Below are 12,058 nucleotides of genomic sequence, written 5' to 3' on the forward strand. Positions count from 1 at the left end.
GCATTTGGACACGACTAGGTTGACCTGGGATAGGAAGGGGAAAGGCAACGGGCTCCTGGCGAGGTGGTAACGCAGAACACACAGTCCTTGTGAAGAGAAGGCGCACATTCAGCTCATCCCAAGAACCAGGGCACGCTGAGTGTTTGGACAATGTGATCAAACAGTGCCCTGATTTCTACGTGAGGGCGGAATTTATAACTGGCTGATAATTCCCTCGTTTGGGAATATGGGACATGTAAATACGATATTGCCTTTGGCATACAAATTTTTTTTTAAGTTACTTACAATGAATTTTATGAACTTTTAAAGTTTATTTATTTTGGGGAGAGAGAGCGAGCAAGCACACAAGCAGGGAAGGGGCAGAGAGAGAGGGGGGACACAGAATCCGAAGCAGGCTCCAGGCTCTGAGTTGTCAGCACAGAGCCCGACGCGGGGCCTGAACTCAGGGACTGCAAGGTCATGACCTGAGCCGAAGTCGGATGCTTAACTGACTGAGCCACCCAGGCATTCCAACGTATGAAATTTCTGAATAATGCCTCTGTGTCAACTGAATGTTCATTTAATGTTGGCTTTTTTTTTTTTTTTTTTTTTTTGCCAGAACAGTAATAAGTTGGGCCAACATAAAGTGAGGGTTGGACTGTCTTCAAGGCCCCGATGGCTCTGAGAATCTGTGGAGCTATGTTGTGAGGCTATAGTTTTCTTTCAGGTTGCTGGTAAACTGCCCTGCAGACTGGCTAAGAGAGCCTTTAAAATCGTAAAAGAATTAATGTATTACCTCCTACTGCTTATATCACTTGCTGGTCAGACCTTAGCTCAGAACTTTCACATCATTTCTAGAAGTGTCTAAGGGCCTCTCGTATCCATCAGGAACGCCTTGGTTTGCCCTTTGCAAATTCTAGAAACAAGACACAATGACATTAAGGTAGGAAATGTCTCATTTTCATCTCTTCATCTATCTTTGCTTTTCTAGAAAAGAGTGACTGACTGGGAGCTGGGTGGGGGCTAGGTCTCGTCCTCCTAGCTGGACTGCAGGGGGCTCTGAGAACTCAGCCCCCAGGCCACTCCTCTGAGTTGACAGCAGGGTAGGAACACACCTACCTACCTGTTTTCTAAAGTCAGCAGAAGCACGTAATAAATAGTAAGGCTCTTTGTGGGGCTACTTACAAGTGAAGCAATCCTGGAGACTTCAGTCAGTTTGGTAGTGTGCTGTTTGTTGATGTACTTTGGTGCCAGCTCTCTCGTGCTCTCAAGAACTCAAGTCCTCTTCCCTGGGTCTCTGCTGAGCTCAGTCACCTTGGGTTTCTGGAGAAACCATTTTTCTTACCAGCTCCTACCTTGACAGGGCTTGTAATCCAGTCGGGGAAGAACTCAGGTTCCAAAGGTACACTGCCTGGGTGTGAATTCTAGTTCTACCACTTTCTCGTTCTGTGGCCATGGCCAATTCCCTTAATCTCGCAGTGCCTCACTTCCCCTATTTGCAAAATGGGGATAGTAATATCTGTCTCATAAGGTTGTTTTGGGTTAGGTGAGTTCACTTACGTAAACTGCTTAGCATAGCGTCTGACAAATTGTTATTATTGACTGTGATTTTCTCCCCAAACCTACCTCAGTCTTAGTACTCAACAAATCCTTATTAAATGCATATGTCTAAACAGTTTTCCTTGTTTCTGATGATTTTTGTTGTTCACTGCCCTCCCCAACTTTCCATGTCCTTCTCACCAAAGAGGGTTCTTCAGGGAGCTTTCTAGCCGGGCTTTGTCCAAGTCTCAACAGGACACACACCATCTACTGGCTTCCATCCATATAGGCAGGGAGCATAAAAGATCTAACACACAGCATACACATTATGGTCATTATTAGGGACAAGCACAATCTGCCTTTTTCTCTTCGGAAATTATACCCGTGCTCCACTTGCTAGTTTTTCCTCAGAGGCTTCTGGTTTTTGACACCCTCCAGAGATCACCAGAAGTTGTGGTGCTTGATATTACAATGATGTCTGTGAGTGGAGAAGAGGCTGTAAGGACACTAGTGAGCATGGTTTCGGTGCTGCTCCTGCAGCCTCCAGAATAAGAGCTCCTTTTCCCCTTGCCTTACCAGCTTGCTAAGGTTTCTGTTGCAACCCCCCCTCCCCAGAGAGATGGTGAAACTTCGACTCTGGGACCCAGCACTGAAGTTAATGTATAGCCCCTTATGGAGGCTGGTGAGTGAGGTCCTGAAGAGATAAGAGAGGCTGGCCACACTCCATCATTTATCTGCAATTGAATGAGCTCAACCCAGGAAAGGGCTTAACTAGGGCAAGAAACTGAGGACCATTCCATCCTTATCCTTATGTGCTAATCAAGGAACCAATTACTGTTAATGGTGTTGGCAATTTGGAACCAGGGAACTGGTGCAAGACCATTGTGGGATGACCTCTCTGTCCCATCCCATCCCAGCCATTACTCACGATCAGACGGGGAACCATAGTGCTAGTAAACATCTACTGGTCAGAGAGAGCAAATATGTGCTCTCCTTCTCACACATTCAGGGTGCCCTGGGTGTCTGTGTTCAATACTGTACATGCAGTGACCTGATGACACAGTTCTGCCACATAGAGAGACACAGAGGTGGCTAGATCAGGACCGCACTGAAGGAACACATTTAACTTTGGAGTGTTCAGTCTTGTCTCTTCCTCCCCTCCCCGCCCCCCCCCCCCCCCCAAGCCTGCCAAAGACCGTCTTGTTTTCCATGGCCCAGAAGCCTATCCCTCCCATCCCCACCTAAAGCAGTTAAGTTAATCTACTTAATAAAAGCACTGGGACCAAGAAGGAAGGGAAACCTGGGAGCGAGTGAGGTGCCTTGGAGGATGTGGAACGCCAGATAACAGAGGGAGGAAGAAAAAAGAATATGAGATTTATTGCCGGAATTATAAATTTGATCACCTTTAATGTCCTTGGAGAGTCACTGGAAGGATGGAATTTTTATTTTACTATTTACTTATTTATTTTGCCTAACAGACGGTTTTGTCTTTACCCATGACGTGGCTCACTGGCCAACGTGCGCCTCTGCTCCATCAGGGTTATACAAGTGACAGAAATAGGACGCAGGCATCGGGACAGTCATCGAGCTATAGAATTGTTCAGAGACGGGGTGGGAGGAAGGAAAATGACGTAGCTTCTCTGGCCCTCACCCACTCAGTGACTGGAATGCATGTTTGGGCTGGTTTCTCCACCCTTGAACACTCAAATCCTCGTTTCCCCATTCCCCTCTACTGGGTGACAATTAGACGAGGTGGGTTTCGTTGGCAGAAGGAATTTTACTGAAGAATTCCCCTGCCTCGCTCCCAGCTTGGTTACAGTTTCTTCAGTGCTGTAGCTATTCCTGCCTTTGTGGCCTCCAGGGCTAAAGTGGGACAAGGCCGGTATTTTTGGTGATGAGGAAATATTTTGTTTTAAGGGACGCTGGGTGACTGCTGAACTGGGACAAAGGTCAGAGCAGGGGTCAGGTTAGCCGTTCCAGGGGCGACCGGGGGCTGGCCTCGGGCCCGGGCTCCCGAGCGCTGCGGCGGCGGCTAGGAACCGGCGGGCGCGCTCGCGGTGCCCACTGGCTCATCCCCGGAGGGGGGCACCCGGGAGCCGGCGCCAGAGGAGCGGGGCCCACGCGGGAAGGTCGAGCTCGCCGGTGAGGTCACGGTTGCCATGGCTGCGGGCAGTGACGCGCGTCGGCACGTGACGCGCGGTTGCCATGGCGCCGGGCCCCGGCGGCGCGGGCGCCCCGCCTCCCTGAGTGACGTCCGCCAGGCCCCCCCTCTTTTTCCCGCCCCCCTGCCCCCTCTCCCCCCGCCCCCCCTCCCCGCCGGCTCCCCGCGGGCCCGGGAGGTTTCACTGCACAACAAGATGGCGGCGGCGGCGGCGAGCGGAGCTGGCGGGGCTGCCGGGGCCGCAGCGGGGGGAGCCGGGCCGGCGGGCCGCCTGCTGCCTCCACCCGCCCCGGGGCCCCCGGCCGCCCCAGCTGCCGTGCCCCCGGCGGCTGGCCCGCCGCGTCCCCCAGCCCCGGCCTCCCGCGGGCCGGTGCCTGCCCGCATCGGCTACTACGAGATCGACCGCACCATCGGCAAGGGCAACTTCGCTGTGGTCAAGCGGGCCACGCACCTCGTCACCAAGGCCAAGGTAGTGGCGCGGCGGGAGCGGGCGGCTGCGGGGCTGCGCGGCCCGGGACCGTGGGTCCGAGAGTGGCGGGGGCAGGAGCGACCCCGCGACAGGGAGGCTCAGGGGTCGGCGCGGCGAGCGGGGCTCGGGGTGGTGGTGGGGAGCGTTGGGGATCGGGGAGACGGACGCGGAGGGGAGTGAGGAGGGGGGGAGCCGACAGAGGGAAACTCCGCGGCCGAGGGGGTCGTGGGGCGGGGGGGAGACTTGAGCGCGGAGACCCTGGGGACCGAGAAGCCGGGGATGGGGAGGGGGTGCCCAGGGCTTTGCGGAGGGTAGTGGAAGGGGCGATTGGAAGGAAGAGGTTTGGAACTCTCACGGAGCCAGAGACTGTGAGCTGAGACGACTCTGGAAGCAGCAATTAGGAAATCCTAAGGGAATGAGGGCGGGGGGGGGGGGGGGGGATAGGAAATGTGGACAGGAGGATGGGGGGAAGACGGGGGTAAACTGGCAGCCGGGGGAGTTAGGAGGGGAACAAGGACATGGACTAGGGGTGTGTGGTGGGTGCAGGGTGCTGGGAGATACGAGGGACCTGAGACCTTATGACAGATGCCAATCGGCGTTTGATCGTCTGAGACTGATGGGTTGGTAGCAATGGGAGCCCGAGGACAGACCACATTATCCGAGGAGGCGATGAAGAAAATGGGGAAATAAGGAGGAAAAAAAATTACTTTGCTTTTCCGCAGGAAGGGGCTCAGGGAACAGAGGCCTAGGGCGCCCCAGGTTCATGGTTGGCACTAGGTAATCAGGGGTTAAACAATTTGGGAGAACGGGGTTGCTGGTTATTTTTAGTTGCTGGAGGGTCTGGAATCATGGGCTTTATAGAGCCCAGGGTGGGCTCTCAGTGGTGGGGGGGAAAGCCTGGTGGGCGACTGAGGAGGTGTATGAGAAACCCAGACCCTGGCGGATTCCACTGGGCCCTTTGGTTCTCAAGGGATTTGTGGAGCTGTAGTAATGAAATTGGCCAAGGTCAATTAGGAAGCCATACAAGTATACATACACAGTTTTACATAGAAGATTTTTTTTTTTTTTTTTTTTTTTTGAGGAAACGGGTAGCACTTTCTTTCCTGTAGCTTTCTTCATTGGAAATACTGGAATCGAAGTCATCAGGAGAAATCTTTGGGTTTTGATAGGACCCACAAAGCCTATTTGTACTCCAGATTGCTTTCTTTGCTCAACCTCTCACTTGAATGAATACTTTCAGTGTAGTCATTCATTATATTTAAAACTGCACTTTGTGTTTCCCCTCAACCCGGGCTAATGAAGAACCCTTACAGCTGCTGCTGCTTCCTACCAAAGCCACATCAATTCCTCACCTTCTCAGCCTAGCCCCTGCTTATCGTCACCTACGTGGTTGTTGCTTTTATGGCAATTGCTTGTTTTTAGAAGCCAGTAGCTCATCTAGGCCTTCTCTCCTGCTCACTTACACCCTGAAGTTCCTTTTTCCCTCCTTTCTGTCAAAGCCTGCAGGGGGCCTTTTTTTTTTTTTTTTAAACCAGGGTGGCAGGGTAGGTGGCTGTGGAAAATTGATTGGTCAGTTTCACTTCCTCTGGGGGGCCCCCTTCAGCTTTTTTGTCAGTTTTTATCAGAGGGCCTCAAGTCTGCAGGTCTGGGCTGAATGAGGTACCAAAGTCCAGGGTTCTCTGATGTCCCTGTCAGACCCTGAGGGGGACTAGACTCAGCCAAGCTTGGGTGCATCTCTGTCCAGCCCCCTCTCCCCGCCAGGTGCTTACAGTTCTGTTGACTGTTGGCTAAGCCAAAGTTGTGTTTATAAACAGCCCTAGTCGTTCCAGAGCTTTGTTCCTTGTTTCAGGATTTCCTTTTTTGATTTCATTTTTCTCCCTTTCCCCTCTCTTCTCAGTAATCACATTGAGGTCCTGTGATTATTTTGCTCTGACCTCTAGGGGATGGACTCCATGAATTTAATTGGTTGCCTGGTTTATGGTATCTGTGATTTAAAGAATTTTGTGTCCTCCAGCCCTTGGATACACCAAAATATTGATAAAATAGCCTGCGACAGACAGGGTTGTATGTTTTTGTAAACGTAATTGCAAACAGTTGATTCTTGGCTTTATGTATAAAAGAGACGTTTCTGTCTTCAGTAGTCAGCAAAGCCAGTGGCTAATTATGGCTGATCTGCTCGCTTTCTAATTTTCCTGTGTGTGTGTGTTTCTTGGTTTTTCTCTGAGGCCTTGGTATCCTTTAGGACTGCAGCATCTTAAACATTAGCTTGTTTATAAATGGGTGTCACTGTTTATGTTGGTTTTCATCTTTGATCATTTGTGGTATGCAGTTATGTAATTCGTATGTATGGAAATATTCGAAATCCTGAATGAGGCTGAATTGGCTTGGACAATGAGTTGCATGTGTGAGGGGACCACACCAGCACTCATTTGTGTTTCTGTAGCAGTGTGCAATTTCCTAGTTACAGTTACAAGCGCCCTATCTTTTGCTGCTTAAATTACTCTGACGAAGTGAGTGAAGCTTAATTCACAAGGAGTTGTCATGTGCTCTGGGTGAGCGATGAGCATATTTTGGCCTGCTCCATGGTTATCTGAATCCACTTTGGAAGGGATTCTTAAATGCTGACAGCTTAGATGTGCCTAACAGCTGTTGACATACAGTGCGATGGCCTAGTAAGGCCATGATTTGGTTATATAATGGCGAGGAAGGTGCCTAGGTACTGGTAAATGCAGGAGCTGCTGTTTCAGTAACTCAGAGAAACAGATTTTTCTCTCCCCGTGCACTGCAGCGTTTATCTTACTCCTGCAGTAAGGTCACTTGGGGCCCAAGAGAGCTATTTTTTTTTTTTTCATGTCTTTCTAGAATCTATAATTTTCTTCTTTCATCTTTTAGAGGTGCATGATTTTTTTTTTTTAATTCTTTCTCCTTTTCCCCCTGTAGGCCACTGGATGGTCTGGGTTTTACATAAAACCATCTTGAACAATTAGACTCTGGTAATTCAGAAGGTATCTGTGTTGGTTGAAGGAGGGTAGGTCATACATGCTTTCTGAACTTCAGGGAAGTATTTATGATCTATGTTTTCTTCCACACACTGCCCATTCCAAGGACTAAGAGGCTAAAAAGTAAACTTCATTTATTGACTAAGCTGCCCTCCGCGCAACAATAAGTGGTAAAGCTGGCTCTTTCCCAGGTTCTCTTAACTCTCAAACCTCCTGGAGTAGGACCCCGGGCTGAATAAAATCAGTAGAGAAAAGGAGATGTTTTCCTGTTATGTTGTGGGTGACTTACGCAGCCCAGCAGTGGTGAGCTCAGACCGAGTTACTGTTAGCACTGCGGTGCTTGGGGCATCACTGCGGTGCAGTTACCAGGAGAGAACGTTCATCTGTGACATACTTTGGTCAGCAGCTCACCCTGGCTGTCTTTGTCCTATCTTCTTTTTTGTTTTCTTTTGGAGAAAGAAAATTTTTTTTTTTCTTTTGTTGAAGGCTTGGTCTGAGATTCTCTGGCTCTCTTCTTTTGGTAGGACACCGTAAAGTATTAAAGACATTAAAAAAAGATTCTCTGCTTCCAATTTGCTTATAGGCTGTTCCCGGTGCCTGATTATACCTTCACTCGTTGGATGAGTGGGGACAAAGAGTAGATCTGTGTTGTGTTTTAAAAATGTACACGTGACTATAAAAGTCATTGGTCAAATACTTATAAAATGTCCTTTCAGCAAATGTGTATCACTTGCTTGTTACTGGTTTGTAGTTAAGAGGTTGGGCTTTGGATAAGGCTGCCTGGGCTTGAATCCTCTTCTCCTTAGCATGATCTTGGGTAAATTGGTTAACCTCTCTGTGCTTGGATTTGCTCACCTGTAAAAATGAGATGATGGTAGTACGTGCCTCACAGGTTGGGGTTAAATTAGATAATATATGGGATGTGGAGATTAAATAAGATAATATATGGGATGCTATTGGAATATGCCTGGCATGCAGTAGGGATACGGGAACTATCATCGGCAGCTGTGGTAACAGATGCGTGGGGCATAGCCCCTCTTCTTCTGCCTTTTGCCCATTTGGAACAGTTCATGAATGCACATGCCGTTCGTGCAGGTAGATGCCACCTTCATGATACGCTTTCAGGGCAAAACAGGTTGCTGTTATTTCAGATGCCACTTTGTGATACTGGGGTTGAGCTCCTGTGTACTGTGGGCTAATTTCATGAGATTGACATTTTAAAACACGATTTTCCATTAGTTTCCATTTTTTTAAACTAATCTCTATGCCCACTGTGGGGCTTGAACTCACAACCCCGAGATCAAGAGTCGCACACTCCGCTGACTTGAGCCAGCCAGGCGCCCCTAAACTTTTTTTCTTTTAAAGCAATTGTGAGACTTGTCTGCCGAAAACTGACACTGGCTTTTGCTTTGGGCCGCCCTGGATTTTCAGTGTGTTTGTGTAACGACTCCTAGTTACATTGGTGATGGAACAGAGTTTCTTTGAGTATACTTTCCTCTCAGAGATTCACTTAAATTTGGTGGAGGATATGAAGAAGTGGTCCTGCAAGCTGAAGGATGCATTCGCATTTGGGTACAGAGGGTGCTACTTAGAAGACCAAGGTCAGGATTCTTCACTTTAGATATTACACAGAGAAAACATTTTGCCCCATGACCCCATTCCAAATGCTGAGCAGCCGTGACACATCTGTGTGCTGTGTGGTTTAGTGCAAACTCATTTCCATGAAAAGAGCAACTCAGAGTGGGAAGTGGTATTATTTTCGCTTCTAAGGAGGAGTGTGATGAAGCAGGGTAGATGATGCTCACGCTCATTAGATGGCCAAAAGCAAGACTCATTGGTAAATAGAAAAGAGAATCGTATCAAGAAGGAAATGAAAGCAAGGTTGCATTAGATGCCTTTGAGGAGGACAGTTCCATCTTTAGATAATCTAAAGATGACTATTGAAAGATGACTGACTTCATTTTGACGCAGTTGTGATGGGGTTACTGACTTTGCTGAAATCTTGTGAAGAGCTAAGATTGATTTGGACTGGTTTCTCCAGAGTCAAAATACCAGTGTTCCACTTTCAACATCAAAGCTGTTTATTTTAACATTCTGACTTTGGTGCCAGCTCCCTAGAAAGTCATAGATCTGGCTCAAGCCAGAGGTGCCCAGACTAGTTATTTCTGTGCCAGAAGTGCTGTTTTCATTTTCCAAGCATCAATCTGGCGAATGTTTTCTAGTTCACGGCATAAGAGAGAACAAAATGGATGCTTTGAAGAGAAAAAGAAATGCTCTCTGCTCACCAGAACCTCTATAATTCTAAAAAACGTCAAAAACATCTTTGCACAGGGATGGAGCCTTTGCCTTATCCATCCATTCACTTGACACATAATTGCTGAATCCGAATGTGGGGTCAGGTTCTATCCTAGGCTCTTGAGTACACCAATAACAAGAAAGAGAAAAAGCCCCTTGCCTTCTTGAAGCTTACTTTCTAATGCAAGGAAACAGACAAGAAAGATGGAAACACACAACTTCATACAGTGATGAATACAGTGAGGAATTGTGCTGCCTCAGGTGGAGTTCTCAAGGAAGGCCTTTCCAAGGTGATGATATTTGAGCTGACCAACCTGAATGATGAGAAAAAGCCAGCCTAGGAAGGTTTAGGAGACAGAATTTTCAGTGCAGAAGGAATGGCAAGGGCAACAGTCTTAGGATGGAAATGAACTTGGTTTATCCAAAGATTAGACCCAAGGTCGTGGTGACGAGAGCCTAGTGAACAAGGAGGAGGGTGGCTGTTTTATGGAATTGGATATGAAATGGGATTGGCATCAGAGGATATCAGAGTAGAGCTCTGGTATCATCTGATTAATGATTTTAAAAATCCATGCTGGTTATTTTATGGTTAAGGGTAAAAATGCTTTTTCTAATGCATTTCTTCAGATGGGGGCAGCGTTCAGTTTTAACAGCTTACATTCTTTCACACCTATAAGAGAATGACATACATTTTGCATATAAACTAAACATGATCAGCCAATAATACTTGCTGATTTGGGGGGGGGGGTGGCACACATACAAAATCTTAGACATGTTTCAACTCTTTCTTTTCCAGAGTCTAGAAAGGTGGACAGCATGAAATTTAGAATCTTAGGCTTTTAGGGACTATTAACTAGTTCAGACCAATTATCTATTAGAATCTTGTCTTTCTGTGGTATCTTCTATCCCCCCACCGCACCATTTGCCCAGAATCTGACAGCTAGTTAATGGTGGAGTTGGAATTAGAATCCAGGCATCCCTATTCCTAGTTAACTCTACTCTGATTCACCCAATCATAGAAAACATTGTCTTTGCCCTCTTGATCTTTTATTAAGGGAATAAGATGTACCTACTGACTAAAGTCTAAGACATTTATCATTTCTAGTACAAAAATGAGATACCATGATAAGAGGAAAAATTTCCAAGTAGGGAGGAAGGGTAAGTATACCAACACTGTATTTCACCTGTCCTTTGGCATTATTTCACTCTGTGACTTCTGCCATGCACCAGTAGTCCTCCATGGGACCATTGCTTTGCCTTTGAATCCTACTGAGATACCACTTGGTGCCCCCTTGACTTGACTGAGGCATCAAAAAAGCCTTTCAGAAAAACCAAACCAAAACAAAACCCCCCCCAAAAACCCTTTCCAAATACTAAGGAAGTAAAAAAGGAAAGCAGTGAACACAGAAAAGGCAATGACCATAAACACAGTCTGCCTTATATAGTTTTCTTTCACCACTATATCTAGCTTACTCCGAGGGAATATGAGTAATTATACTTCTGCTCTGTTGGTCTGGGCTGGTCTGGTCTGGTCTGTTTTTGAAAGTACCTTTCTGAGATGGACTCCTTCCTTACCAGATCATTACCAATTTCTAGGGCATGGTGCCATCTTTTAACTCAGTAAGAGAACTGGTCACCAAGATACATACCCTTGATGACACAGGTGAGGGCCAAGAGAACCAGTTATCTAGGGCTTCTCTTACGTGGTTCTACTCTCTGGTCCACATGCTATGCCTGTTCCCTAGGTGAATCACCTCAAGCATCAAATGAGTCCCTGACCCCTCTAATAGTGAGTACCTTGGTCCCTTTTGGCATAGAACAGTTATCCTGTCTCAGACCGATGACATCCAGAGAATGAAAATGATATACATCCTCATGCACTTTTGTCCTAATGTAATAAATAAATGTTAAATAACTGACCCAGGCAATGTCTTTGAGAAGCCTCAGCAGTCTTGGATGAATTAGCTTGAAAGGGCTTGTTTTGGATATGTTCAGAATAAAATTCCTTCAGCTACTACCAAACTGTTGGATGAGCTATGGTGAAATTACGTTTAGGAATATACTTCTGTTTATGAGGTGTGTGATCCATTGAAGACAAGAAGTTTCTGGCTGCTACATATTTCATGTGAGAATTTGGTTTGTCAGAAAGGTAGGAATCAGATTATGAATACTCAGCTTCATTTCCTAGAAACTGAAAAGGAGTGAGAAATATACCCATTGCCTGTTTAAGCTTGTCCGTGTGGGCTGTGCTCACTCACTTGGATACTTTTGGTTCTTATCTTAAACTATATTTAGGTTCTGATTAGAAAGTTCTGAGAAATTTTCAAATTTCTGCTTAGTTTCAGGTCTAGTATTTCAGCTTTATTTGCCAGCAGTGTGCCTAACTTATTGCTCCCTACAGAAGAATTGGATGTGAAAATTGAGGTTAGCTAATCACATTTCTTTTTTTTTTTTAGTTTATTTACTTTGAGAGAGAGCTGGACTGAGCTGGGGAGGGGCAGAGAGAGAGAGAGAGAGAGAGAGAGAGAGAGAGGGAGAGAGAGAAAATCCCATGCAGGGTTCAAACTCATGGACCTCGAGATCATGACCTGGGCCGAAATTAAGAGTTGGATGCTT

General features: G+C 46.9%; 1 protein-coding gene across 7 annotated transcripts in view; it reads left to right on the top strand.

The window, feature by feature from the left end:
• The first annotated feature begins 3,838 nt into the window (after positions 1-3,838).
• SIK3 (SIK family kinase 3) overlaps positions 3,839-12,058 on the top strand; it is a 250,149-nt gene continuing 241,929 nt past the window's right edge. For all 7 annotated transcript variants that reach the window (XM_086679042.1, XM_086679040.1, XM_086679041.1 and 4 more), the window contains exon 1: positions 3,839-4,148. In XM_086679042.1, coding sequence (XP_086535168.1) covers positions 3,876-4,148 — 273 coding nt within the window. In that variant the 5' untranslated portion in view covers positions 3,839-3,875. The remainder of the gene's footprint in view (positions 4,149-12,058) is intronic.

Source organism: Puma concolor, chromosome D1, assembly GCF_028749965.1.
Source record: "Puma concolor isolate L17-30 chromosome D1, mPumCon1.1.hap2, whole genome shotgun sequence".
NCBI classification, from domain to species: Eukaryota; Metazoa; Chordata; class Mammalia; order Carnivora; family Felidae; genus Puma; species Puma concolor.